The following is a 27,962-nucleotide window of genomic DNA, read 5'->3' as shown; positions in this document are numbered from 1 at the left end:
AACAGGCCAACCACAAAAGCACAAATACTGCACAAATTCACTTACTGGAGGCACCTGCAGGGGTCAAAGTCACAGGGGCAGAAAACAGGATGCTGGGAGAGGAGGAAGCCAGCCATTCAAGTCTTGCAACAGACAGAGCTCTGGAGCTGGGTGGTACAACAGCGCAAATGCATTTAGCCCTAGTGAACTGTCTGCATGTTCGCAAGTGGTTAAGACAGTAAATTATGTTACCTGGCATTCACCACAGTCAAAATAGCTGATTGTCTCATCTAGACACAGCTTCTGGGGCACCCTTAAACATCAATGTGCACTAAATGTTGTGTTCTTACATATGCAAGGTTGACTTTGCATCCTGTACATTCCTGCTTACAGGTGCAGCCACCTCTCCACAAGAATTTGAGACCCAACTGCACTTCCCTGTTCATTGTTGTGTCTGCTGTCTTCATTCTTGCATCCTCTGTAAGTCTTTCTCCTCTGCCTAGAAACACACGAGTCTTCTGGGCCTTGTGGTTTGGGGAAGTAGGTTAGCCCATTGGCTGTGGCTGGAATGCTTCCCGATTCCCACGCCTGGTTGTATATGGCACACATGCCCATGCCTACACACACTTTTATATTACTGACTCAGTGCCTTTCCACAGGTCCTTGCACGGTCTCCCTCCCAACCACTGGCCATGTGCTTCCATTTCTGCGTTCATCCGGGCCTGGCTGGTCCCCAGTCTGCCATGCCCGGCTGTTCCTGTGGCTGAGTCTGGGTCCTTCCTCTGCTGCAGGTGAGTGTCTTCCCCCATTTGGGGCTGCTGTGACAGAACCTATGACTGGGTGAGTCCCAAAGCCCAGGAATGTTAACTGTCACAGCTCTGGAGGCTGGGGAATCCTGGATCAGACACCAGCCACCAGGGCCTTCCCCTCTTCCTTTCAGATGGCATTTGGAATGCTGTGTGCACACAGGACAGCAGGGCGGAAGAGCAAGAGAGGAAAGCTCACTCCCACAAACCCTTCTCAGCTGGGCACTAATACCCAAATACTTCCCCAGAGGCCCTGCCTCCTAGTGCTGTTGTAGGGGAGTGATGCTCAAAGAAGACCTGGTCCCTGCTGCCAGCCTCACAGCCCCAAGGTGCACACCCACAGCCAGACCCTCCCGTCTGCCGTTCCCACAGTGCCCTGACAGTGCCCACCTGCCGTCCATTCCTCCCCCCTAGGCCTGAAGCTCCTGAGGGCTGGAGCCAGAACAGCCTTTCCTGGGCAACCGTTGTCTTATTGCAGGGACAAACTGTGAGACCCTGGAGGTGAGACTTGCAGTGTGAACTGCAACTGACCTAGTCGTTCAGTGACACTCCCTTACTACATAGGACTAGCACAGAGCAGTCCCACAAATAAATACATCTCTACTACATGCGCCTTTGGGGGACTTAGTTTCCTAGATTTGACCTCAAAGCAGGCACGCCAGCAAAACTACCCTCTCCCCCCGGAGACCCACGTTTTTGCCTCAGAAGCTTTCTGCACCCACTGCGTGACAGGGCAGGGTCCCTCTCAACAGGACAGAGCAGGAGAACCGGGCCAGACGCGCGGCCAAGCTGCCCGGCCGCCCCTCCTGTGGGATCCCAGGTGGCAGCCTCAGCTGCCCTCCCCACGGCCACCTGCCCCCTCCGGAGAAGCCCCGCTGGAACTGCCCGCGTCCCTGCACGCTCCCTGGCCTCTGGGCAGAGGCCGCGGATCACGCACGCCCGGGCGGCCCCGGCCCGGCCCAGCCAATGGGCAGGCGGCGCCCGCATGACCCGCGCCGGCGGGAGGGCGTGGGGAAGCAGGCCGGGCGCGCACGCCGCTGGGCCCTGTCGCCGCCCCCGCCGCCGCTGCAGCCGCCGGGACTGGAAGTGAGCCGCCGGCCCCGAGTGCAACGAGCAGGTTAGCGGGTCCCGCAGCCGCTCCGGGGTGAAGCATGGCGGCCGCCAAGGTAAGCGCCGGCCCGCGGCCCGAGCGAGCGTGGAGCGCCCGGCTCACGTGCCCCGGCGGGGAAAGCGGGGTGGGCGCAGCGGCCGCCGGGTCCCCGTCCTCCCCGGTGGCACACGCGGCCACGCGGGCTCAGGCCCGACCTGGCGAGCAGAAACTTTGCCGGGGCTGGACACTCCCACTTGGGCGGCAGCGGAGTTGGTGCCTGGCGGGACCGGGCCGAGGCTGGGGGGCAGCAGCGGGCGCGCAGGGACCCCTGGGCCAGCCCAGTGCTCCGCTGCACTTGACCTCGGTGGTTGTTGACCCCGGTTTCTCCTTCCAGGGGGGCACAGCAGGCCGAAGCCTGATCCTATTACGTTCCGAGGGCTCCGCCCTCCCGCCGTGGGGAAGTCACCTTGACTTCCGTTTTGGAAACTGCTGGGAGACTTGGCCCCGTTGTGCCGGGAACGACCCGGGACCCTCCTCTTTCTCCAGTCTTCTCCTCCCTTCTTTCCCCTCCCCCCCTCCTCTGCCTCTCTCCATCTGACAACACTTAGGTACCAGCCTGGGAGCCTTTGAGAGGCATCTTTCTGGAAATGACAAAATAGATTGTCCCGGGCGCCTGTCACTCCTGTGAAACTTGCACTTAAAAGGAATCGCGTGTAATGGGAAGCATTCCCGCAGCCCGTGGAGGGGCCGCTCCGATGGCTGACCTTTCTCTCCTTCACCCTTTCTGGAAACCTGGACACCATTTCCGCGTTTCTGGCAGAATCCCATATTCAGTCCCAATCACTTGACTCATTGGCATTTATTGTTTTTAATTTTAAGTTCAGGAAGGCAGCCCTTTAATCAAGGCTATACAACTTCTGAGCTCATTTTAGGCGCAGTGAACTTAAATATACACTACGTCTCAAACATTTGTCCTTAATCAAAACTCGGTGATAACCCTCAGGAGGAAAACATAGCCAACACATCATATTCCTATTTATTCGAGCAAACTAATCACATTTGCAATGGAAATTGTAAGCAGACAAATATATTTGAATGTTGTTCAATGACTCAGGTTTCTCCCAGCTCTCCAGCCTGCGGGCTTCTTGGTGTTCCTGTGTGATGGGACAGCGATGGCCTCTGCTTTCCCTGTAACTGTTCTAGCTTCATCCCCAGGGGTGTGCTTCCGGTGGCTGTGCACTTGCGTGCGTGTGTTAGCGTATATGAATGTATGTCTATGTTATGTGCCTACACAAACTTCCTGGAAAAAATGGGCCTAGAAAAAGTGTGACTATTTTGTGCAAAAAATGGAAATCCATGCAGTTTTTCCATAATATATGCTTCTACCGTGTGTGTGTGTGTTTAAGATTTCTTTTTATTGGAAAGGCAGATTTACAGAGAGAAGGAGAGACAGAGATCTTCCAACCTCTGGTTCACTCCCCAGATGACCTCAGCGGCTGGAGATGAGCTGATCTGAAGCCAGGAGCCAGGAACTTGTTGCAGTTCTATGTGAGTGCAGGGTCCCTAGGCTTCAGGCCATCTTCCAGTGCTTTCCCAGGCATTTGCCAGGAGAGGGTTGGCCAATGGAGCCATCATGCCAGGCCCAACTTCTGCCTATTTTTAAATACCATTTATTTGTTTGAAAGGCAAAGTTATGGCATGGAGGCAGGGAATATGTGTTGGGGGGCGGTCTTCAATGTGCTGGTTCATGCCTCAGTGGATTCAACAGCCAGTGCTGGACTAGGTCCCATCCAGCAGCCTGTATTTCATCCCAGTTTCCACATGGCTGGCAGGGGCCCAAGCACTGAGACCGTCCTCTGCTGTTTGCCCAGGTGTACTCGCAAGGAGCTGGATCAGAAGTGGAGCAAAACCTTTTCCATAGTTTTTGAAGAATCCTTGTTCATGTGCATAAACGCGTGTATAGGTGAAGAAAACTCTTTTCAGCAGATTTTCTAGGAACACTACAATTAATTTTTGGAAGCAACATTATCAAATCTTGAACTGAGACACGAACTCTTGGCCAGTTGGGATGCCGGCCTTGTCAGTGGAACCTTTAGGCACTGCAGCCTCTTGGCACACTCGGAGTTTTCTGGGTGGATGTAGTTAGAACTGGCCATTTCCTTAAGCTTCTTTTGGTGTTCTTGATCTTCTCTGTCTTACACAGGAAGCACTAATTGTTTATGTCTCTCCTTTATGGAAAGATTGGGAATCTGGACGGTTAGTTGATTTGTCTATTTATTTATTATTTAGTTTTGCCATGAGAATTACTACCTCATGGCCCAGAAGGCATTTATGTCTTCATGAAGTGATATTGACTTAACACTCTTAGTGGTTTTGAGATAAACTCAGAGAAGCTTCCCCTCTCTCCTAGGAATGATACTTATGTTTCCTTTGTTAAATATGCTGCGCTATTTATGTTACCTTCCCCAAACTGCCATGGGAGGATAGCAGGGAAAATGAGCTTTCACAGGATGCTGTTCACACAGTTCCACAGCAGATGTGCCTCTCAGAGGTGCTGTCCCTTTTTGCATCACTGGTGAGGATCCTACATTAAAAATGAAGACAGTAGGGGCTGCAGTTGTGGTGTAGTGAGTTAGGCCACTGTCGGTGATGCCAGTCTCATGGGGACAACATATTGTATCCTGCCTGCTGCACTTCTGATCCATCTCCGTGCTGATGACCTAGGGGAAGAGGTGGAGGATGGCCACAGTGCTTGATGCCCTGCGTCCATGTGGGAAACCTCGAAGAAACTCCTGGCCCTGGCCTGGTTCGGTGATGCTGTTGCAGTCATTTGGGGAGTGAACCAGCAGATGGAAGATCTGTCTTTCTACTCGCCTCCTTCCTTCCTTCCTTCATTTCTTCCTCCCTTCTGTTCTGTCAGAGTTGCAAGGAAATGAATAAATCTTTAAAATGAGTACATTAAATTATATGTAACTGTTAAAAGTTACGGAATACCTACTTGTGTTCTAGGTGTGAGAGATGTTCAGATGTAAAATTAGATATGGACCAGTAATTTGGGAAAAATTAGCATATAGCCAAAACAAAATTTGGGACAAATTAAAGTATTAGTAATAAGAAAAACTTGGTTAGGAGTGTTCACACACCAGGTACGGGTTTTTTGCTCATTGGATTGAGTTGTTGTGGTCGTTGTGTGTCTTTTCTAATTTTGCCATGATACAAAGGAACGTTGGGCCTCGAAGAAAACCAGGCTGTGGGAAAGGCAGTGATCTCTGGTGGCAGTGCTGTCCTGGAAGGGCTCAGACTGGGTGTCTGGGGGCGTGGAGGAGGCCTGCAGTGGTGGAATCTCAGGAGTTGGCGGGGAGCAGGAAGGACCCATCAGTAGTTGTCAACAAGTAAGTGGAAGCAGGGGATGAGAGCAGGTGAGGAATGGCCGGCAGTAAGAAAACCCATCATGAGACATGTGACACCGCCAGCCTGCTTGTTAGATCCTGATTCAGTGCTAATGCTTGTCCTTGTTAACTCTTGCACTGCTGCCAGCAGCCTGTGGGCCACACACTGGATGACGCAACCACGTGGGAGACTCAGAAGGAGCTCCTGGCTCCTAGCTTCAGTTTGGCTCAGCTCCGGCCATTGTGGCCGTTTGGAGAATGAAGCAGTGGGTGGAGGATCTTTCTGCCTCTCGCTCTCTGTAAAGCTGATCTGCTTCTCATTTAACAAGTCGGAGTATTGAAGTCCAGGGAGATTGAATAATCTTACAGTTGTATAGCAAGAAAATTATTATGCAGTCCACAGAGTGGCTTCTCTTTCTTTCTTCCTTTTTGTTTTATTTTTTAAGAGTTATTTTATTGTTTGACTTACCCGGCTACACAGAGTGTGGGGGAGAGAGCTGTTTTACTCACTGATTCACTGCCCATGAGGACACAGTGGGCAGAGCTGGGTTAAGGCTGGGTCAGGCTGAAGCTAGGAGGCTGGAATTCCATCGAGGTCTTTCATGCATGTCAGGGGACCAAGCTCCTGGGCCATCCTCCACTTCTTTCCGAAGTGCATTAGCAGGGAGCTGGATCAGATATGGAGTGGGTGGATTTTGGACTGACGCCCTTGTTGGATGCCCGTGCTGCCCGAAGAGGCTGAAACCAGCAGCTCAATCCTTTGGGTCACCTCTCTAGCCCCCCAGCTTCTCCTCTGAAGAAACTGTACCTTGTCAGGCCTCCATACTCTGTACCTAGTCAGGCCCTCTGAGGAGTACCCCATTTCCGGAGCAGTGTGTTTGAGTTTCCATGCCACTCGTTGCACAGGTGACATTCCTACCCTTCTCGGGCCGGTAGTGTTTGTCGTTCATGCGCTTCAGTGTCGAGTGCATTTCTCATCTTCCAATCAGATTATCAAACCCTTCAGGGCAGGAGTGTCCTGTATGTTACAGGTAAGTGATCCATGGGTGTGCGGATCGTCGTGTCAGGAGTGCACATCACTGTGTTTACTGTTCTGCGGAATTGGGCAGTTCTCTGCACCATCATGTTTCTTTGTAAAACTTAGGATTCAGCTCCATGCTTTTCACGTCGCTGTTGTGAAGCCCCCTTGAGGTTTTGTTACTGAGAACATGCAGTCGGGGCTATTAGGAGTTTCCTCAGCTGGCTGTTCAGTGATGTCATGATAAAGTTTGCCAGTGTTGCCTCTGAGAGTCAAAGCTTGAGTTGTTTTGTCCCGTGCCAGATGGCGATTCTTGAAACAGCTCGTTTGCATGGCCTTGTTACAGTTTGCTTTTTAGAGTTTCTTAAATTATTGGGGCTGATGGGCCTTGGAGTTTATGATGTAGCAAATGCATCTTCATGGCTCCCTCCCCTGGCGTGGCCCTCTTGCTGGGGGAGGAACGTGGTCTGTGTCCCACCCGCATTCCTCTGAGACCCTTTGCTTTCCTGTTGCTTCTGGCCAGGGGCACGAGAGTGCTGCCATCACCTGGACCGGGCAGGATTTGAGTTCTGGGTTTTCCTGAGCTCCTGGTCCACTGGATTGTCCACTTCTTGCTCGGGCATAGTAGTAGGGAGCTGGATTGGAGGTGGAGCAGCTGGGACTTGAAGCTGTGTTGCAGATAGCAGCTTTACACACTATGCCACAGGTGGGATCTTGTACAACATCTTTTTAAAAGGAAGATTATTTTTTTTGTCTCATTTCTGAATCTACTCCCCTGTCCCCTGCTTCTGGGCATCTCTGGTTTCAGGAGAGAGATACAGTTGAGTGTGTGCTCCTATTTGCTGGTTTATTCCTCAAATGGCTGTGTCATGAAGGCCTGGTCAGGCCAAATTCAGGTACCTGGAACTCATAGCGGGTCTCCCACATGGCTGACAGAAACCTAGCCACTGTAACCATCACTTGATGTCTCCCAGATCATACCCAGGCACCTGCCACAGGATTCTGTGTTCCAGGCAGTGCTGGAGCCACTGTACCAGATGCTTGCTCCAAAGCCATTCCAGATTTTGCTTTTCTAGAACTGAATCTATCTTCCGGGTTATTTTTCACTCTTAGCCAGCAACATAGCCTCCTCCTGCTTCAGATTTCTGTACCGGTTCTAGGCGGTGAGGAACAGCGTTTGCCGCAGGAAACTGTGGACACAGAGCAAGGGGACTTGAACCTGTCACCTCTCTGGCCCAGGTGTGTCCTGCCTTCTTCATCTCCCTTCCCATCAACTGGGCTGCTCCACAGACATAGCTTCCATGCCGGGCTGTCACCTCCCTTTCCATTCCACCTGGAACCACCAAGGGAATCTTCTAAAATTGGCTCTGGTCGCCATGGTGATGGCAGTACTGTGCTCACAGGTACAGGGACGGAAATGTTAAAAAATGCATTCCCGTGTGTTAGTGACACCCACTGTTTGTCAGCTCCTATATCACGGGCTGGACTTCTAGAAGCTAGGAAGCCTCGGGCCTGGTGTCCAGTGGAGATTCTGATCTGTGGATAACAGAAAAGCCCCATCCTGGGGTTACCCCGCTGTAGCTGGGAAGGCGGTGACAGTCTGGCTTGTCAGACAGGAAGATCAAGACTCAGAAAGGTTATGCAAGCATTAACAACATTAATGCGTTAATAACAACAGCATTAGCTTATGCTTATCCAGCACCTGCAGAAGCTGACCACTGTTCGAAGGACTCTGTCTAGTAATCTTTACAGCAACTCCACTGTGTGCAAGCGTTGTTAGTATCTCCATTGCATATGGGGAGGAGAGAGGTAGTTTTAACTTGTCTAAGGTCACACAGCTAAGAAATGATTATTAGAACCTGGCCCCAGCACATGCCATTGGGTGGCATTGCCCTCCTTTTTAATTTTTTGAGATTGATTTATCTTAAAGATTGGTTTATTTAAGAGGAAGGGTGATGGCGTGAGACATCTTCCATCTGCAGGTTCACTCTTCCATTGGCTGCAGTGGCCCAGGGCTGGACCAGGCTCAAGTAAGGTGGCTGAAATTTCCTGCTCATCTTCATGTGGCTGACGGGCCCAAATACTCGGGCCATCACTTGCTGTCTTAGCAACTGCATTAGCAAGGTGCATGGATGTGGGAGCTGGCATTACATCAGAGTTTAGTCCACTGCAGCACTGTGGTGGCCTCTTATGTCTTGATTTGAAAGGCTGGGGGAGAGAGAGAGAGAGAGAGAGAGAGAGAGAGAGAGAGACTGACTGACTACAGGAGAGAGAAAGGGTGTCACACACACCAGCCAGGCCTGGATCAGGTGAACTCCTGCAGGGTCTCCAAGGTGGGTAGAGAGGCCCAAGCACTTTGATCATCTTCTGCTTTCCCAGGAACATTAGCAGTGAGTTGGATTGGAAGTGGAATAGCCGTGACTTGAACTGACACTCCTGATGTCCCAAGTGGTGGCTTAGCTTGCTGAACTGTCCATTGTCCCCTTTGGCTTGCCTTCCCATACAGTAGAGTTTCTCTTACCTACAGAATTAAACTTAAACTTTTAGCCAGCTTTAGCCTCCTTTGTCTTGACTGTATTTTTAATTGTTCTACCTTAGTTCTTTTCCAGTATTGCCTCATACCCTTTTCGGCACCTTCCCAGTGGTCTGTGAACCTGTCAGAGGCCAAGGGATTGGGACTCCTTGCCATAAAGATGCGGCAGTGACATAGTGGAAGCAAGGGACCACCTCTTGGGTCTCCTCACTGTTCTTTGATGGGGGACAGGTGTTTTTTTTTTTCTCCAGGTTCAGTTTTTGGAGGAGATCTGTCTGTGTTTCCCGAAGCCCAGCGAGGAAGCTGCAGAGTGCATCTATGTGTGTTGAGGGGCGGCGGGAGGGTCTCGGTGGGTTTGTGTTGGCAGGTGCAGACACGTACGAGCCGGCTAGTGGCTGTGCTTCAGGGCTTTGAACTGTGAGTTCTCCCTTCCCTCCTTCTCGAGTTGTTATCTCGTCGTCTGTTTGATGTGGACACTGGGTCGTCTTTTCTGTAGTTTCCCAGTTTGGGCTTTGCGAGTTGCCTCCCTCCAAGGTTTTCTGTGCTCAGGATTCTTGCTAAGGTGGTGGATCTAGAAGCTTGATCACATGAAAGCCTCACTCTTTGTTTCTGAGCTTGGCTAGAGTGCTTGATAAGGGAGGAGTGCCCCCCGCCAGGTTCCCAGGTCATGGTCTCGGGTACTCACATCAGGGGACACCTCATTTCTGCTTGTTTCCTCTGGGATTGTATTTGATCAGTGAGTTCGGACTTTGTCCTCTAGGTCTGCTAGTGTTCTGCGTAATGTTTTATTGTCGTTGGCTTAGTTTCAAAGTTAACAGTTGATCTTTGTGATGCCTTGAGTTAGAAATGGTATCCATTTTTGAAAACAATTTACTTTTTGTCTATTTGAAAGGCAGAGTTACAGAGAAAGTGACAGTCAGCCAAGCCAGAGTTCCCATTCGCTGGTTCACTTCCCAAGTGGCTGTCATGGCCAGGCTGAAGCGAGGAGCTTCTTCCAGGTCTCCCACATGAGTACAGGGGCCCAACTGCTTAGATATCTTCCTCTGCCTTCCCAGGCTCATTTCCAGAGAGCTGGATCAGAAGTGGAGCAGTCGGGACTCAAAGCAGAGCCTGAATGGGATGCTGGCATTGCAGTCACGCCACAACACTGACCCCAATTTTCATTCTTTAAATCTGTATACTTAGGTGTATGTATATTTGAGTATAGTATGTGTTTGTATGGATGCATGTGTATTGTGGGTCTGGATCATAACTGTTTCAAAAACAACTGTTCCAGATCAACTGGGTAATAATTAATGCATATAGAGTTTTTGTTTGGGACATTGGACAGGATGGTGGTGGTGATTATGCAACAGTGTTAGATCTTTGTACGCTTAAAGGTGGTTAAAGCAATGTGTTGTATCACAATCAAGATGAATTAATTGGAAATGGGTGGTGATGCATTGAAATAGGAGAAAGAAGCCATCAGCCTATACTGAGTGACTATTCTTGTCCCCTGAGTGGAGGTGGAAGACAGAGAAGAACAAAAGGTTTCTTGGCCGAGTGAAGCGGAAGATGGGCTCTGGTTTCAGAAAGAGAAAGAAGCGTTTGGCACCTGAGTGGGGCACAGATCATTCAATATTGCTAAAATGCTTTGGGAAAAGGTTTTGGGGTTTTCATCATCCCCAAGGTTCCCCATGTAAATGACCATGTTCTATAAAGGAGAGAAGGCATGCCCAGCTGGGCAGCCATCATTGCATGGGGCGAACCTGGCAGTCATAGCTAGGGATGTCATGTGGGTGGGAGAAGGGATGAGGCCTGGCCTGCACTGACTTGTGGCTGAATTTAACCACCAGGAAAGCAGGCAGATCCAGAAGACAGGACATCCCGTAAGTCTTCGCGCCTGGCCTCGCACCATCAGTGCTGGATCCTAGATGAGAGATCCTAGATGAGCCTGGATCCTAGATTAGAGAGGGAGTGAACGATGGACGGGCCCAGGCGGAGCGGCTCAGGCATGAGCCGTGTGTTCAGTGGTGAGCTCTCAGTCTCCTGGGGGTGCCATAAACAGGGACCACAGACTGGTTTGCATAGATGGTGGGAATTCATTTGTTTACAGATCTGGAGGCTAGCATCTGAGGTGGGAATCTGGGCAAGGATGGGTTCTGCTCTGCTCCTTACCACCAGTGGATGAGTAAGAAGGGCAAGGAAGGTTTCTGCTGCCTGGCTATGGTTCTTTGGAAGCTTTTTCTTTGCTAATAAACCACAGGCTCTTATCTCGCTGGCAAGTGACACTTTGGAAATAGTTGAGGAGATTTTTCAAGTGAGTATGTGCAGGACAGTGGTAGCTGTTGGCCAGTCCCAGTCCCAGGTGGATTTGACACTCTGACTTCAGAAACAGGCCTCTGGAGAGGCACTCTCCCTGTGGATTAATCCCTGCCACATCCCAGCAGGGCCAAGCTCAGTGTCCATGGCTTCCTGCTCACCCCAGCTGCTCCCGAGACAGTACTGGCCAGCAGGTGGCTGGAGGAGAGCGGGGACACACACAAGCCTCTTCATGCCATTTGCAGTGCCTGCTCGAGCATCTGGACCTTCATTTTATGGACAGTGGATGTTGACATTGATTCGTCCTGCCCTGTCCTGCTCCCATCTCCTTCCAGGTTCTCTGCGTGTGGTGGTTCAGGGACAGGGTCCTGTTGGCCAGCAGTAGCTTGAGCAGAGCCTGGCAACTTGACCTTTGCCCATCTCCATGGGCAGTTATTTGCCTTTTCAAAGTGTGTTGTTGCGGCATGCGAGAAAGACCACACTGGACCCAAGTGTAGGATGTTAGGAGGAGTCTTTGTGTCCCAAGCTTGATGACAAGCTCCCACTGCACTGCACGAGCCACAGTACTGAATGGTGAAAGTCAGGGATTTTCAAGCTCTCATCCTCCAATCAGACTGAGAGCCATGCAGTACAAAGTTTCAGGCAGGAAGGGAGTTACCAGAGCCCAAAGTTTCAGTTAACTAACCTACAGGAGACAGGAGGGGCCAGGTGGGGCCAGGTGCACAGAGCCTCCATAGTAATTTCTGTGCTGTCACTTGTGAATGATGAGGAATGCAGGAGGGGCAGGGTGCACTGTTTGCCCCTTCAGTTAACATGAATGGTGTGTGAGGAGGTAAGAAGGGCGGGGTGTAGGACCTCCTCTGTGCCCTGTCCGCTGTCAGCCTGACAAGCGGCACGTGCCATCAGTGGTGGCGCCCCGTTACAGTATGACACGTTTCTCTCTGCATTGTACAATGCTTGCCTGTTTCACACTCACTTTATTTTCCTGTTAAACACAGCTCTTTTCCTTTGGGACTCCTCAGTTGTATGTTATTGTTAAGACTGGATTCCCCACTTACTACTCCCTGAGACATCGCCCATTCATTCACCCATCGGTGGTTCTGGTCCTTTTGGAGTCCTCCTTATTCCCTCCTTCTCTGAAGATGGACTGCGGTCCATCTGCCAGTGTTTCGGTGTTGGATGAAAGGTGGGAAGCCCTTTGATTTTTGTGGTTGTTCAATCCTTGGAGTTCGTGAATCTTGATTCACCAGTGTGACCCTGTGCTGTTCAGTGTCAGGCTGCTACCCACACTGCTATTCAGCCCAAAGCTGCTGGCTCACAGACATGGAAGGAAATCCAATTAGCTCGGAAAACCCAGGGCGCCTTCCTGGCAGGATTCAGGTATCCGCTGCTGACTCGGTCAGCCAGGCTGCTCGGAAGAGGCAAAGGATCCAAGTCACTGGGAGGCAGGGTAGTGCTCGCTTCTGTCCAGGTTGTAGCATTTTCATTTAGCTTCTATACATTCGCTCATGCTCTCTCTCACTCGCTCTTCCTCTCCATCTCTCGCGTTGTTGGTTAGCCATAGAGTCAGGATCTCAGTGTCCATTGCCAAGCCCATGAAGTAGTTACCAATGACATTGATGAGGAAAGTCTAGGTGGAAATCCGAAAGGTTTCTCTTGAGCAAGAAGCATTTGTGGGTTGAGTTCAATGTTCCTGGCTATGGCAGGAGCCCAAGGTTTTTTGGGCATTTTGGGGGGTGAACAAGAGGGTGGGGTACCTTCTCTCTCTCTCCCCTCTCATTTTCTATGTCTTAAGAATAACATTCCTGGGCTGAGGGGTGAGGGAGGGGTCGTGGGGATGGGGAGGGGCTCTTGTCTACTTTCTCTCCTACCTTCAGGTTCCCGACTGAGCTGCTATTAGAGGAATTGTGAATGAGTGAGGCAGGCCTGGGTGGGGGGAGCCGCTTCCTGGATGGTCCTTTGGGTTAGGGCTTGCTCTTCTCTGTGCTCATGAAGTCAGCTGTATTCTCTCCGAAGCATCTCTCTGCTTGTTCTGCATTGCCCAGCGCCCTGCGAGCTCCTAGGTCGAGCCTTTCAGCACTTGGTAAATATGTCACAGACTTGGGTTCCTTTGTTCCCCATCAGGAGCAGACATCACAGTCTGCAGAACAGCACCAATTTTTTTTTTTTTATTAGGTTAAGGAGCATGAGTAATTTGACACTTGCTAATATGTAACAAATTGTATTGGGAGTGGTAATTACAGTTGCAGCTGGTTTCTAATTATACTGTAACCTTGATGCTTTAGAGAAAAAAAAACGAGACTGAAGTTCAGCATATTGTGCTGTGGAGTAATATTCCCCTGTGTCAGGCAGGTCTGTTGTTGTGAGCCATGGGCAGTGGTGAATGGCCATGCAGAGTCAGAGACTTGGTGTGGGCCAGTGACTTGGTGCGACAAGGGTGTCGCACACCCTCCGGTGTCACATGCTCAGGATGGCCGGAGTGCCCTCCCCTCCCTCTGGTGCTCACCTAAGCCTCTAGGTGCTTCCGCCTCCTCATTTGAAAGACTGAAGGCTGTTAGTGACGGTCCACCTGCCATTCACGTCAACATGAAATCAGACGTAAAGGGTTCAGCTCCCTCAGAGTGAAGAGCCCAGGGAGGTGAGCTGGTGGTTGTTAATTGCTGTAATTAATAATCAGTAGTCCAGTTCATAAGACCTACCTCTGCCACCCCAGTCCATTAGGCCCTGTCTCCAGGCTCTGATGTCACACACCTGGATGGATTGTCTTTCCAGTTTGTGTGGCGTTGTCTGCTGGGTGCCTTGGGCCTTATAGCCTTCCTGTAGATAAGTGTCTGGGCTGCGACAGTAAGTAAGCACTGCTTTCTCATTGAAAGCAGTGGTTGTCGAAGGGTGCTGGGGCAACCTCTCGCCAGGAGGGTGTTTCCTTCGTCACAGTTGCTGCTGGGACTCAGTGGGCAGAGGCTGAGGATGCTCTGGTCAGTGTCCTACAACGTCCGGCACTCGCCGTGCAGCAGGCTCACTGGTCCTGCAGCTGAGAATGATGCAAGGTTGGGTAGCACTGGTCTGAGGCAGCAGGGCCACCTGGGCTCTGACGCCTGAGACGTCATGCACCTTGGAGCAGATCAACCTGTGTGTGATGTGCAGGGACCTCAGCTATAGAGGAAAAGAGTTGCGCTTACTCCACAAGTTGTTTGAAAGGAAAGATTGTCCACGTGTGTGCACAGTGACTGAGGTGGATCAGTTGGGTGGTCCTGGAGCCAGGCTGAAGCTGGGTGCCTGGAGCTCCGCGCATGTCTCCCACAACTGACAGCACAGAAATTACTCTGGAGGCTCTGTGCACCTGGCCCCACCTGGCCCCTCCTGTCTCCTGTAGGTTAGTTAACTGAAACTTTGGGCTCTGGTAACTCCCTTCCTGCCTGAAACTTTGTACTGCATGGCTCTCAGTCTGATTGGAGGATGAGAGCTTGAAAATCCCTGACTTTCACCACTCAGTACTGTGGCTCCTGCAGTGAAGGAATGACAAGGGGTGGGCAGGGTCCCGAGCACTAGGGCCGTGACCTGATACGTCCAAGGACGCTCACTTTCAGGAAAGTGGAATGATGACAGAGGAATTCCAACTTGTATAGGCTCTGGTATGGGATGTGGGTGTCCCGGATGCAGCTTAGTTGTTGTGCCAAGTGCCAGTCCCCGAAATCATTGGGACACAGTGTTTTAACTAGATTTCTTTCTTTAATTATTTGAAACGAAGAGTGACAGAGAGGAAGAAGCACTGCAGTGGGGCGGGGGCGGGGGTCAGTGTCCACTTGCTTATTTGCCAAATGGCCGCAACAAGCTGAGCTCAGGAGCCTGGAACTTCATCCTCGTCTCCCCTTTGGGTAGCAGGGGCCCAAGAACTTGGACCATCTCCTGCTGCTTTCCAAGGGGCATTAGTGAGCAGAGGGCTGGGTTGGAGTAGATTAAATAGAACTCGAACTGGAGCTCCAATATGGAACGGCAGCCATTAGCAGCAGCAGCTTAATCCATTACCCTACAGCAGTGGCACCAGTGTTTTTCCTTTGAGCCTGTCACCTTTTGTTGCCTCTTTTCAAAAAGAAATAAAAAGATTTATTTTTATTGAGAAGGCAGATTTACAGAGAGAAGGAGGGACAGAGATAAGTTCGGCTATACTAGACCTCCTTGTCATTCCTTCTGTTAGAATTAAGTGGGCCAGCATTGTGGCATCATGATAAGCCATTGCCTGCAATGCTGGCATCCCATATAGGTGCTGGTTGGGGATCCGGCTTCTCTGTTTGTGGTCCAGCTCCAAGCCGATGGCCTGAGAAGGCAATGGAGGACAGTTTAAGCACCTTGGCCTCTGTCCACACATAGGAGACCGGAATGAAGTTCCTGGCATTGGCCCAGCCCAGCTCTAGCCATGATGGATGACGGCCATTTGGGGAGTGACCCAGTGGATGGGAAAATCTCTCTTTGTGTCCTTGTTTTTTGCTCTAACTCTGCCTTTCAAATAAAGAAAACTGTCAATGTAAATTAGAACTGTCACATCACCTTGTTTGCAGTTTGCTGTTTTTTTTCCCTAAAACCAGCTGATAGGAACCCTTCCTGCTGTTATCAGTAGGATTTCCAGGCTACTCTTTATTTATGCTCTTAGTTGTTGGATGTCCTGATGAGACAGGCTAGACTGTATCATTTTGCCACATTTTGTAGAAACTAGAAGACAGAAACACCGACTGGCTTGCCGGAGGTGACCAGGTGACTGTGATGCGAGTCCAGCTGAGGCTGCCTCTGGGAGGAGTTTATGATAGGAACGGGAACATGTCTGTTTCAGAAAGGACTCATCTGGCCCCATCAGCTTCTTTTTATCCTTTACTCTCCTGGCAGCATTTGCTGGGATGTTAGTTTGAGCTTAATGACAATAACAGCAAAAGCTAAAACTAGTGTGTTTGAGAAGCCGTCTTGGCATAATAGAGACCACTGTTGAAACAGAACCCACCGTTCATCTCTCGACTGTTCTCCTCTGCCTGTTAATATCAGCATTTTAATTTTGATGGCTTTCAAGTTGTTTAATGTTTGTCTACAACAGAGCCCAGTGCAAGCCAGCGTGCGTCACAGCCTGCTGAGTGGTTGGGCTAAACATCTCCAGCGCCCAGAAACGCCTTCTGCTTGGGTTACGCAGGGGTTACCCTCTGTGGTGTTGGAAGCTTTGTGTCAACTGTTGACTGATACGAACTTTTAGGGGCTGATTATGCAGAAATGTTGTGGTTTGGAGGATGCCTAGCATGGCTTCTTATCTGTAAGCTCAGTGCTATTTCAGCAACTTTTTTTTTCACTATCATGGCTCTTCATTTATTAGAAATTAGGGGAACTGTGCCGTAAGATTAGGTGAGTTGTTCAGTGCTTTCAATACAAGTTACATTCTGGAGTTTGATGAGACACCTCTTTCTTTATTCCCCTCAAGTTAATGCTAACTTGTGGTTTTCGGGAATTCCAAACTTTTCTTTTGCAATTGCTGATTGTGTCAGTCAAGGTTCACTTGTGGAGAACAGCATGGGCTCTGGTTGGTTTCGGCAGAGGTGGATTTATTGCAGGGTGTTAAATGGCTTTCCGCGCTTGTTGGGAAGGTGAAGAAACAGGCCTGAGGTTGTGTCCTCAGCACTGCCTTCCAGGGCCTCCCAGCCGAGCAGGCCACCAAGGGAGCACTGGCCTCCTGTGTGGTCACAGCACTGCTTGCCAGCTGGGAGTATTGCAGGACCACTGGGCCGCTGACCTGGGAGGGCAGGAAGTTGCTTCAGGGAAACTAGACGCTTCCAGTGTGCTTACTGACAAAAACAGCAGAAGTGTGGCCCCTGACTTTCTCTTGGAAGTCTTTCTCTTTCACATCTCACTCAATTTCACTTGATTTATGGCACCCTAGCCATCTAGCTGCAAAGGAGTCTGGGAAATGTAGTTTTACAGCCAGTCTCTGTAGCGCAGGAAGGTGGAGAAGGCTTTACGGTGTTGGCCAGAGTGTGGAGTGTGGTTCAGTGGGACGAGGGTCCATGTGCTGCACTCATTTCCTTGTTTCTCGGCCCCTCATTCTGCTTGTCATTGCATGTTTACATGCCATGTGCATGTGTGTGAGCACACACACACACAGTGACCTTCTTTTGATAGGTTGTGTGTCCTGGTCTTTAGCTCATATATAAAGCTATTGGCTACTTTATGAAAGTAAAGTTTTCAGGGAATGCCTGTGCTTGTCTTGGCTTTCAGATTTTTCAAGTTTGGGAGGGTGACCGGTGTAGTTAGTGAGGATGTGACCTCCCCGCCCCCCATTATAATCTGTTTTAAAATCTTGTTTATGCATTTAAAAGAATTGCTGAGAGAGATCCAGACCCTCTGTCTGCTGGCTCATCCCCATGTGGCCACAGCGCCCATTGCTGGGCCAGGTGGAAAGGCAGGAGCTTCGTTCAGGTCTTCCATGTGGGTGGTAGGAGCCTGGACAGCTCGGCCATCTCCTGCTGCTCCTTCCAGGCTGTGAGCAGGAAGTGAAATTAGAAGTAGAGCAGCTGGGGGCCCGGCGCGGTGGCGCAAGTGGTTAAGGTCCTCGCCTTGCACGCCCGGGATCCCATATGGGCGCCGGTTCTAGTCCCGGCAGCCCCGCTTCCCTTCCAGCTCCCTGCCTGTGGCCTGGGAAGGCAGTCGAGGACGGACCAAGGCTTTGGGACCCTGCACCCGCGTGGGAGACCCGGAGGAGGCTCCTGGCTTCGGACTGGCATAGTATCGGCCCGTTGCGCTCACTTGGGGAGTGAATCATCGGACGGAAGATCTTCCTCTCTGTCTCTCCTCTCTGTATATCCGCCTTTCCAATGGAAAAATAATAAAAATAAATCTTTAAAAAAAAAAATAAAGAAGTAGAGCAGCTGGGACTTGAACTCGCACCCATATCGGTTGCTGGCACGACAGGCAGTGCTGTTTTCTGTGATGCCAGCTCCTCGTTCTCATCTCAAAGCGGAAGCACACACCGCTCATACCACTTGGGCTTTGACAAGATTGGAAAAGCCTGCAGGTTTAAGTTGACAGTTAAGCAGAGGCCCCAAGTTCTAGTCAGCATGCTTGGATCGGACATTGTTTAAAGCTGTGGTCCGTTTTTAAAAAAACATGTTTATTTATTTTCAATGCATTTGTGAGGCAGTAGGATAAAGAGATCTTCCATGGGCCCAGCACCGTGGCCTAGCGGCTCAAGTCCTTGCCTTGAAAACACCGGGATCCCATATGGGCACCGGTTCTAATCCCAGAAGCCTTGCTTCCCATCCAGCTCCCTGCTTGTGACCTGGGAAAGCAGTCGAGGATGGCCCACAGCATTGGGACCCTGCACCCATGTGGGATACCTGGAAGAAGCTCCTGGCTTCAGATCAGCACAGCACCGGCTGTTGCAGTCACTTGGGGAGTGAATCAGTGGATAGAAGATCTTCCTCTGTGTCTCTCCTCTTCTCCGTATATCTGACTTTGCGATAAAAATAAAATAAATCTTTAAAATAAAGAGAGAGAGAGAGATCTCCCCCAGTTCATACCCCAATGTTCACAACTGTCAGGGCTGGGCTCTGGGCCAGCCAGGACCCCAGGACTGAGTGGATCGCCTGCGTGGGTGACAGCAACCCCATACCTGGCACCTCCCCGCAGCTTTTAGTTCTGAAGGTCTGGCTAGGGGCATGGTAGTGTGCAGTCTTAGAAGTTCCATGTCGATGCAGATGTGACGGGGTCCAGCAGCATGGGCTGAGAAGCTCTGGTCACACAGGAGCCCTGTCTCTTCTGTTTCCGCATTGGAGCCCCTGTTTGTTCCATGCTCTGCCGGAGCTGGGTGGCAGCTGAGCCCCCAGATGCTCAGGGCTTCCTGGAGCTCCCAGGTGACAGGCAAGCTTTGCTTTTCTCTGTGTTTCATTCTGGAGCCCTCACTTTGCATAGGCTGCCTCGCAGCTTCCCCGCTGGCCTGTGCGTGACGGGTGTCTTAGGAGCACACGTTTGTGCCCCTGCTGTTGCAGAGTGCTGGGCCTGCAGAGTGACTGCATTCCAGTTTACTCTCCCCAGATCAGAACGAGAATGAGTTTATTGTCCTGAAAGATAATCTTTATGATTCTTCTTGGCATGTCAGCGCCTACCCCTATTCTTTAATAAAACAAAACAAGACACAAATTAAAGTTAGGTCTTTGGCAGCTGGTTTTATTTCCATGCTATAGCTAACTAGCTGATTTTTTTTTTTTCCCACATGGCTTAGCTAGCTATGATTGGCTTGCCAGAAAGTCTTACATATTCAGAGATCTGTGGATTTCGCTCCTGTAGAACCTAGATCCACTGAATTAATTTGAAATTTCAATACTAAAGGATAATAGTGGGTTTTCTCTTCATGAAATAAATCTAAATACATGGAGTTTTTTGTTTGTTTGTTTGTTTCAACACCCTCCTTCTTCTCTGTTCCTTAAGTTTGGAATTGCTGTAGAATATTTTATGATACCATAGTAAAAATCTTCGCTGTGTTGTTATAACTTCATGGTTACCTGCCAAGAATCCCTTTCCTTCTTAATAATGATTTATTCAGTTTTCTTGAAAACCTGCTACATTTTTACAAACTCCTGATATCAACAGTTTGTTGGGATTTACCCACAGTATTAACCTATAGTGCTGGAATCTACCCAGCTCCCTGTTAAAGCACTGGGAAAGCAGTGGAGGATGGCCCAAGTGCTTGGGCTCCTGCACCTGTGTGGGAGAACGGAGTGGGAATCCCCCCCAGCCCCAGCCCGGGCTGCAGCCTCACTCCTAACCTTGACCCGGGCCCCAGTGAACCAGCAGATGGAAGATCTCTCTTCTATCTCTCTTTACTTCTCTCTTTCATTCCAAATAAATAAACAAAATCTTTTTAAAAAAAAATTGATCTACTCTTACAAATGCAAAATGATGAGAATGATGATGAAGAAGCAGTGGACATCGGGCGCGTGAACGCGGTCTGAATGCTGGTGGGCCTCGTCCAGCCTGAGAGATGACAGGGCGGCACACCGGCCTGGGGGAGTCTGTCCATACCTAAGCTGCCCCTTGGGATACACTGTTTTCAGGTCCATGTGCTGAGTCCAGGTTCTGACTCTGCTTCCCAGTCTAGCTCGCTGCTCATTGTACCCTGGGGAGAATCAGACAGTGGCCCAAGAAGCTGGGTCGCTGCTGCTGACAAAGCAAGCCCAGGTGGAGTTGTGGGCTCCTGGCTCCGGCAGGATATCGTGGGCACTGGGGAGTGAAGCAGAAACCACTGCAAGACGTCTGTCTTCTGCCTCTCTCCCTTCTCTCTGTTCCTTTCAAGTAATATAAAATAAGATGATCTTAAAGGAGGCAGTGAGCTAAGTAAGAATTCAGGGTACCATATGCTTTCATTTTGAGTGTTTATTTAAAAGGTAAAACAGCAAAGGTTTTAAAAAAGACACGAAGAAAGGTCTCCTGTCTGGTGGTTTCCTCCACAAATGCTGACAACAGCCATGGCTGCACCAGGCTGCAGCCAGGAGCCTGGAGCGCAGTCTGGATCTCCTTGATGGGCAAGCGGAGCCCTGAGTACTTGACCCATCGTCTGCTGCTGTGCAGGCTGTGCCCTTGCGGAAGCTGGCTTGGAAACCCATGCCCTCGGCTAAGGCAGGTGGGGCTCCCAGTAGCAGTAGCACCATACCACAGTGCCCACGCCATGGGTCTTTTAAGCCTGTGTTCTGCCTGGACTGTGGTGAGTCGTGGAGCTTGGCCACGGGGAGGACATTTCTCCAGCTGTTCTGCAAGCGCTGCTGGAGGCCACGGGTCCTTCGGTGTCATGCTGTCTTGCACAGCCTAGCCTGCCTTTCTCAGGGTGCTGCCCTCCCAGAGGGCACCTTCCCCCCAGCCGTTCATATCAGCAGTGTCAGGAATCTTCCGTGGGTTAGCAGCCTGCTTTTGGCTCCTTTCATAGGCGGCCAAGAACACTAGCTGATTCAGGGTTTAAGAAAAGACGACAAGTTCCAAGGATTAAAAGCAGCGCTGGTGCTTAGGGAGTCCCCAGCTGAAGTGAAATGAGCTATCAGTCTTACTTGGGGAAATGGGCTGACCAGCCAGCTGGGTCCAGAGGGCTTCTCACCTTCCAGGGGTTCATTAATAAAATCATTCCTGCCCGTGGCAAGCCAGGAAGCTCCGACTGCTGCCTCTCAAGAGACAGAGAATGCATTGTCAGGAGATCTCGCAGGAGCCTTGCAAACACACAGCAAGGATTTAGAACAATTTGCATAAGTCTCCCCCTGGAATGCAACATGGCTGGCATGTTTGGGGGGTTCCCAGAAGCCCTGCTTGGCCAGCTCCCGGGGTGACGCTGTGCCTGGGGAGCCTGCAGTCTGGACCATTTGTGCCAGCAGGATTGGGTGATGGGACACTGAATAAGCCCACTGTTGGTTCCACATAAGAGCTCTTTTGTGTCAGCCTGCGGTAGCCATGTTAAGCTTGGTCTTGCTTTTTCTCCCCAGCGATGTTTTCGGATTTTGTGGCTCAGAGAATGAAGCCCAGCACTGCTTCCCAGCTAACAGGTCCCGCTTTGCTCTTAGCAGGTCTCTAGGTCACGGAGGGTAGCAGTCATCCTTCGGTAGACTTCTGGTTCATTTGATCAGAAAGCTGGGGAGAGGAGAGGTTCGTGGAGGTGCCAGGCATCTGGGCGTGCACACTTGTTCATGGCGGGAGGCAGCGCCCTTCTGCCCATGCCCTTCTGCCTGTGCTGGGTTGGTGCCACCTTCTCTGACTTTTTTTTTTCCCCAAAAATACAGCCTCTCTTAGTTACAAAAACACATCGCCCTTGAATAACTAACATTTCCCTGTGGCAGGGAAGTGTCCTTAAAGAATTGCCCGGTGTTTGCAGATACATTTCATCTTTTCAATCTTGTTTCTCTCTTTTCTTTCCTAAACTATGATGAACGTGGCACCCTAGACACCAAGCACTTCGCTGTCCCTTGTATGGGGTGTGATCATCTAGAAGCCACTTAAGGAATCTCACTTAAAACCTGACAGCTGCACTGGAGCAGTTTGGTGCTTTTTAGTACAAAAATGGAATCTACTAATTTCTAACCTGGAGTTTATTTTCCTTCAGTCTATTAGCTTGATTTCTCCAGTGTGTTCTAACACTAACAATGTTTTTGTGTTTATTTATAGGTGGCTTTAACTAAGAGAGCCGAACCAGCTGAGCTCAGAACGATATTTTTGAAGGTCGGTATAATGGAATCTTATTTCTTGCTTCATTTGTGTTCTGTAGCTTTTAGAGATTATTTTCAAACAGCTCTTTATTCCATTGTTATGTTTGATTTTTTTTTAAAATCCCAGAATGCATATTTATTTAACACTTTGAAATCTTTTCCAGTTTTTCTCTAGAGGAACTAGTGGACAGGGATTTGTGGTGACAGTGTGCTGTGTGTTTTAAGCTGGTTCCTCTCCCAGAGCGAGGGGCCTTGCAAAGCGGCTGCTGCGTGATGCAGTCTTGACTTCCCCAGGATTCCCCTGTGTGCTTTGATGATCGTGCCTTCTAAGAAGGTGACAATTCTCTCTGCGCATCTTGGCCGTCCTGCGCACTGATGGGACTGCCCTGGCTCTCCTGGGCGAAAGAAGCTCAGCGTCATCACCACCCCCACCATCATCACCAGCATCATCCTCATGGATTCGTTCACAGCCAGGTTCCAGACCCTGATGTACTCTGAAACTGTTCAAATGAAACTAAAGAAAAGGCCTTTCGTAAAGATCATGAACATCAGACATGTGGGTGTTCGTGACGATCTCAATGTAAGGCGGTCGTGCTGGGTGGACAGAGGAGCAAGGCATTGCGTGAGAAGCTTGCGGGGCATGTGTTGGGTGGATGAGTTAGCTCCAAGAGCCTTACTCCGCATCAGTGGTGCAGCTGTTTAAAACAACGGAGCCCTGCTGCAGCTTGAATCTCGTGTCAGAGCACTGGTTCAAGTCTTGGGTGGCCAACTGTCAATTCTGCCCCTTTGCTAATGAGCCAGGAAAGTAGTGGAAGATGGCTAACATGCTTGGGCACCCAGCTGGGAGACCTAGATACATTTTCAGGTCCTTAGCTTCGGGCTGGTACAGTCCTGGCTGTTGCAGCAGTCTGCAAAGTGAACCACTAGGTGGAAGAACTGTATCTGCGTTTCTCCCTCCAGCACTCTGCCATTCAGATTGGAATTTGAGTACTGATTGAATACCTGGCCTTCAGGGTTTGTTGTGAACAGTGCTGTTGCTATTCTTGGAGTAGCTTGTCCCTTAGAGACAAAGCACTGGAGCCTTTACGGATGAGATTGCAATATCCGAGATTTGCTTTCGAGCAGTCCCGCTTGGAGCTGGTGTGGGCCTTGGCACATGCCTGTGCACAGGCTTTGACAAGCAGAGAAAGTAGGAGGCTGCGTGCAAGCCACGGTGCTGTGTCCCGCGTGTGTGCTCAGGCCATGTACGTTTAGTTATAAATGTGTATGAATTATAACAAAAATCCAGTGTTCAGGTGGGGGAAATGAGCGGGCATTATGACGATCACTGTGAAATTGAGAAACGGAATATTGATTTTGTCGCACTGTTTGTTCTGCTTTATATTTGTTTAAACTTTTTCATAGCATAAAGTCACAAGAAGGCTCCGTGAGACAAGGCTCATGAAAGTGCCCCATGCCTGAAATGCATCTGATGCAATCCGTGCTTGGAAGTCCATAGTTCAGACAGAGGGAATAAAATTCAGAAACAATGGTTAAAAATTGGGGATCGGTTTTTGCAGGGAGGAAGATATGATCAGTGCATCAAAGAGGTTTGGTTGGGCCCAGCGCGATAGCTTAGCAGTAAAAGTCCTCGCCTTGAATGCGCTGGGGTCCCATGTGGGCACCAGTTCCAATCCTGGTGGCCCTGCTTCCCATCCAGCTCCCTGCCTGTGGCCTGGGAAAGCAGTCAAGGACAGCCCAGGGCCTTGGAACCCTGCACCCGCGTAGGAGACCTGGAAGAAGTTCCTGGCTTTGGATGGACTCAGCTCCGGCCGTTACAGCTGCTTGGGGAGTGAACCATCGGATGGAAGATCTTCCTTTTTGTCTCACCTCCTCTCTGTATATCTGCCTTTCCAGTAAAAATAAATAAATCTTTAAAAAAAAGAAAGTAGAGTCCTCAAAGAATTTGCTTTTTTCTCAGAAGGAATAACGCAGTAGAGAGGTTGTGGGTGCGGGCAGATCTGAGCAATGGCAGCTTGGGGAACAGACGAGGGTTTCTTGATCATCTGGGTGACGCCCTGCTGCTGGCATGTTGGATGAAGCGTGTGAGGACTCCTGGGCATCCTTAGCGTGTGTGATTGATGTCGTCTCATGCCGTGCAGCTCCAAGATGCCCTTCTGAGGACAGTTTGCCCAGGAGCCCCCGACTGGGCTGCCCAGGAACCCAGAGGGTAACTCACTCACTGAAGGCAAAGTGGTTGCCCTGGCTGGGAGCTTTGCTCCAGTTCCCACACTGCAGTTTTGATCCAGTCAGAGAGGAAGTGCAGCGTCAGCTCCAGCAGAGACCCCGTCCACCATGCGTGGCCAGGAGAGCTTAGCTCGGAAGGCTGCTGTGTCCTCGCTCAGTGACAGGTGAGCTCGACAGAATCACCTTTGGATTCCGTGCGTAAGCCTGCACTGGGGCTCCAGTGGGAAAGTGGCCTTTTTTTCTTGGGATTCCTAAGACCTGGAGACCGAGTGGGGGTTCACTCTCAAAGGACGCAGGGATCAGGAGTTGCGGGAAGGATGTGGCCCTGGCAGAGGTTCTGCTGAGCTCGCCAGGCCTGGGCTGGGTGAGAGCGGCACAGGTCTGCCATGGCTCACACCGAGCATTGCTCCCCCATCTCCACCACCCCTGGCATCGCTGCGCAGGGCAGAAGGGGCCTGAGGTGCCGTTGGGGCTGCCAGGCCGGGCTCTTTAGTGAAGTGTGGGTTAGCAGTAAGTGACCTATGGAGTGTCTACTTCCCTGATTTTCTACAACCTTTCCCTGATTAGATTTCGATTTTCTTCCTAATGAGAGTTGTGTATGAAATAACCCAGTCGCCGGGGGAGGGGATGTCCTGATTGTTGGAGTCTTCGGCAGCGGTGGAGATCTGAGCATAGAGTGTCCCAGGCCAAGGGAAAGAGAGGGGAGGGGACCCTGCAGGACCCACATGGGCTTACTCCTGGCTCTCGAGGAGAAGTCACTTATTACCGGAAAACTGCAATTTTGGGGAGTGAGCATAAAGTGGGGCTACCAGTCGTAGCCCCTCGTGCCTGCATAGGTCTGGGAAGATAAGACAGCCGTACTGCTGAGGCTGCCAAGTACCCTCGATGGAGTCACTCAGTGACAACCTCCTGCAGAGGGCCACCTGCATTGCAGACGGCCATGTCTGGGTCACTAGGTGTTTGTCCGATGGAGACGGCTAGGAAGTTTTAGGGGCAGCTGAGGGCTGTTCCAGGCCAAGGGGATAGCGGGTGCAGGGCAGAGGTGTGAGATGGGCCAGGGATGTGGTGTAACCAGCTGTGACTTGGCAGCCTGGAGGATATGAGAGGCTCAGGCAACAGTGTTGGACTGCCAAGGAAGGTGGAACTTGGCATAATACCTGCCGGGCTAAGGCGTTGGAGTTCTGCTGTCTGGCTTGTTCTTGTAAACCATGGTAGATGCTGAAGCTGAAATCGCTGTAGTCAATTTGTTTCTAACCTAAGTGTTGCCAGGCGTGTTTTGTCTGCTTAATATTTCTGGTGTTGCTTCAGATGTTAATTTAAGCAGATGTGTGTTGAGTGCCTTTTGTTCTGAGTAAAACACCGTGAAGCTCTGCCAGGAATGTTGTGAGCAAGTGAAGCGGAAGCAGTGGCCCTGTCGCACAGGAGTTCCAGATTGTGTACAGGAGACCGTGTTGAGGGGCGGGTGGCAGGGCCAAGAGGCGACAAGTGGGCCTCTGTGCAGGGCCCAACCTGGTGGGGATGAGGCAGACCCCACAGCAGGTGGAAGGAGGGGGTGGCCTCCATGTGCATGTAAGAGAGGAAAGGACCACATCCCCGGGAGGCCTGGGATGGCGTGGCAGAAGACGGTCTGTGCTGGTGCTCTGGGAGTGCTTGTTAGACGGCACAGCTCTGCCCGGAAGTCAGCTGAGCAGCAGCCATGGGAGGCAGTGTGTGTCTGGGGCTGGGGGCGGTTGCTGGCATCTCCCTGAACAATGTGCAGCCACTGCAGGTTGGATTGGCACAGCAGGGCCAAAGCTTTAGGAGTCATCCCAGTTTGAGGTTCTGGGATGTGGAGCTTGTGGCTGCAGAAAAAATGGCTAACAGTCATACCTGAGACACTGGGAAGGAATGTAGGAGAGAGTTGGCAACTGAGTCTGACAACCAGGTGTGCATTTGGGGGACTTCTAGAAGCACATGGAAAACGGAAGCCAAAGAGGAAGTTGATTTGGGGATAACATTGGTTTTACATTTGTTTTATTTATATGAAAGGCAGAGTAACAGAGAGGGAGGGGCGATCAGAGAAATGAGAATGACTGTTAATGGGGTGGGGCTGGTTCGGGCTGAAGCCTGGAGCCAGGAAGTCTGTTTGGGTCTCCCACATGGGTGGCAAAGACTGTACCCAGTGCTTGGTCTGCCTTCCCCTGACTTCCCAGGCACGTTAGCAGGCACCTGGATCAGAAGTGGAGCAGCCAGATTCCAGCTGATGCTCTGAGATAGTGTCCCAAGCAGCTGTGGAACTTGCTAGACCACAGTGCTGACCCCTGGGGCAGAGAGTTTTTAAAAGCTATATGTGTGCAAAGTTCAGAGGGGCAAAGTTAGAGGAATGGGACAGGGGTGAGGTGGGGTGGGGTAGGGTTGGAGATGGGGGACCAGGTAGCTCAAGGGCAAGGCAGGAAGTGAAGTGGAACCAAAAGTATGGTATATGGTTGTTAAAATTTATTTAGGAAAACTTAGAAAAGCAAGTTAGTTCCATTTTTGTATACTATTTCTAGCAAGTAATTTATATTTGGAATATATTCTTTGTGTGTTTATTGGATTTGAAGAGGGAGAGAGATACACGGAGAGTGCAAGTTTCCATTTCCTGTTTCACTCCCTGAGTGCTCATAACTGCCAGGCCAGGTCCAAGTGCACAGGCCGGGATTCAGTCTGGGTTTCCCATGTGGCAGGGACCCAAGTACCCGAGTTAGCACTCCTGCATCCCGGGCTGGTGTTAACAGGAGGATGGAAGCAAGATCAGGAACTGGGTATTGAACCCAGGTCCTGCAAGGTGGGATGCAGGCATTGTGACTGACACCTTGGTCTCTGCACTGACCCCCTCCCACCCTGTATTCAGATTGAAAGTGACCTGCATTGCTTCCCTGCAACCAGGAAGTAAGGGAAAGTATGGTCAGACACAGTGACCGGTCAAGGGGAATTTGCCCTGCAGCCCTGACCTGTGTACGCTTTGTGGCAAAAAAAAGGCAGGCATGTGGAGGATCACTTCCATCCGGGCTTGCCCAGAGTTCCCAGGCCTCCAACGAGTGGGCAGCTGTTAGCAGGCCAGATGAGACCCCCACCTCCCAGGGCGCACACTGTGCTGATGCGTTCCTCGAGTGCCTTCTGTTACACAGGTTGTGTAAGGATTCCCCGAAGTTTTCTCATTTTGCAAGTATATACTTAACCATATCACAGCTCCCCAAGGGCTGTTGCTGCAGCTCACGTGTCCAGCCATCGCTTGGGACCCCCGCATCTCTTATGGGGGTGCCTGGGATTGTGTGCCAGGGGCTCCACTTCCAGTCCAGCTCTCATTAATGCATTCTGCGAGGTGTCAGATGAGGTCTCAAGAGCTTGGATTGCTGCCGACAACTCACATGGTCACCCAGATTGAGCTGTAG

At 50.7% G+C, this 27,962-nt stretch overlaps 1 protein-coding gene across 1 annotated transcript in view; it reads left to right on the top strand.

Moving 5' to 3' along the window:
• Window positions 1-1,801: 1,801 nt before the first annotated feature.
• The window catches only part of SLC25A13 (solute carrier family 25 member 13), a 137,209-nt gene continuing 111,048 nt past the window's right edge, over window positions 1,802-27,962 (top strand). Inside the window, exons 1-2 of the mRNA XM_040964485.1 lie at window positions 1,802-1,951; window positions 22,283-22,336. Of these exons, the coding sequence (XP_040820419.1) occupies window positions 1,937-1,951; window positions 22,283-22,336 (69 nt within the window). The 5' untranslated portion in view covers window positions 1,802-1,936. The remainder of the gene's footprint in view (window positions 1,952-22,282; window positions 22,337-27,962) is intronic.

This window comes from Ochotona curzoniae, unplaced genomic scaffold (genome assembly GCF_017591425.1).
Source record: "Ochotona curzoniae isolate NIBS_2020 unplaced genomic scaffold, NIBS_Ocur_1.0 scaffold_3835, whole genome shotgun sequence".
In the NCBI taxonomy this organism is placed as follows: Eukaryota; Metazoa; Chordata; class Mammalia; order Lagomorpha; family Ochotonidae; genus Ochotona; species Ochotona curzoniae.
Note: the sequence above shows the minus strand (reverse complement) of the source record. Positions and strands in the feature narration are given on the sequence as shown.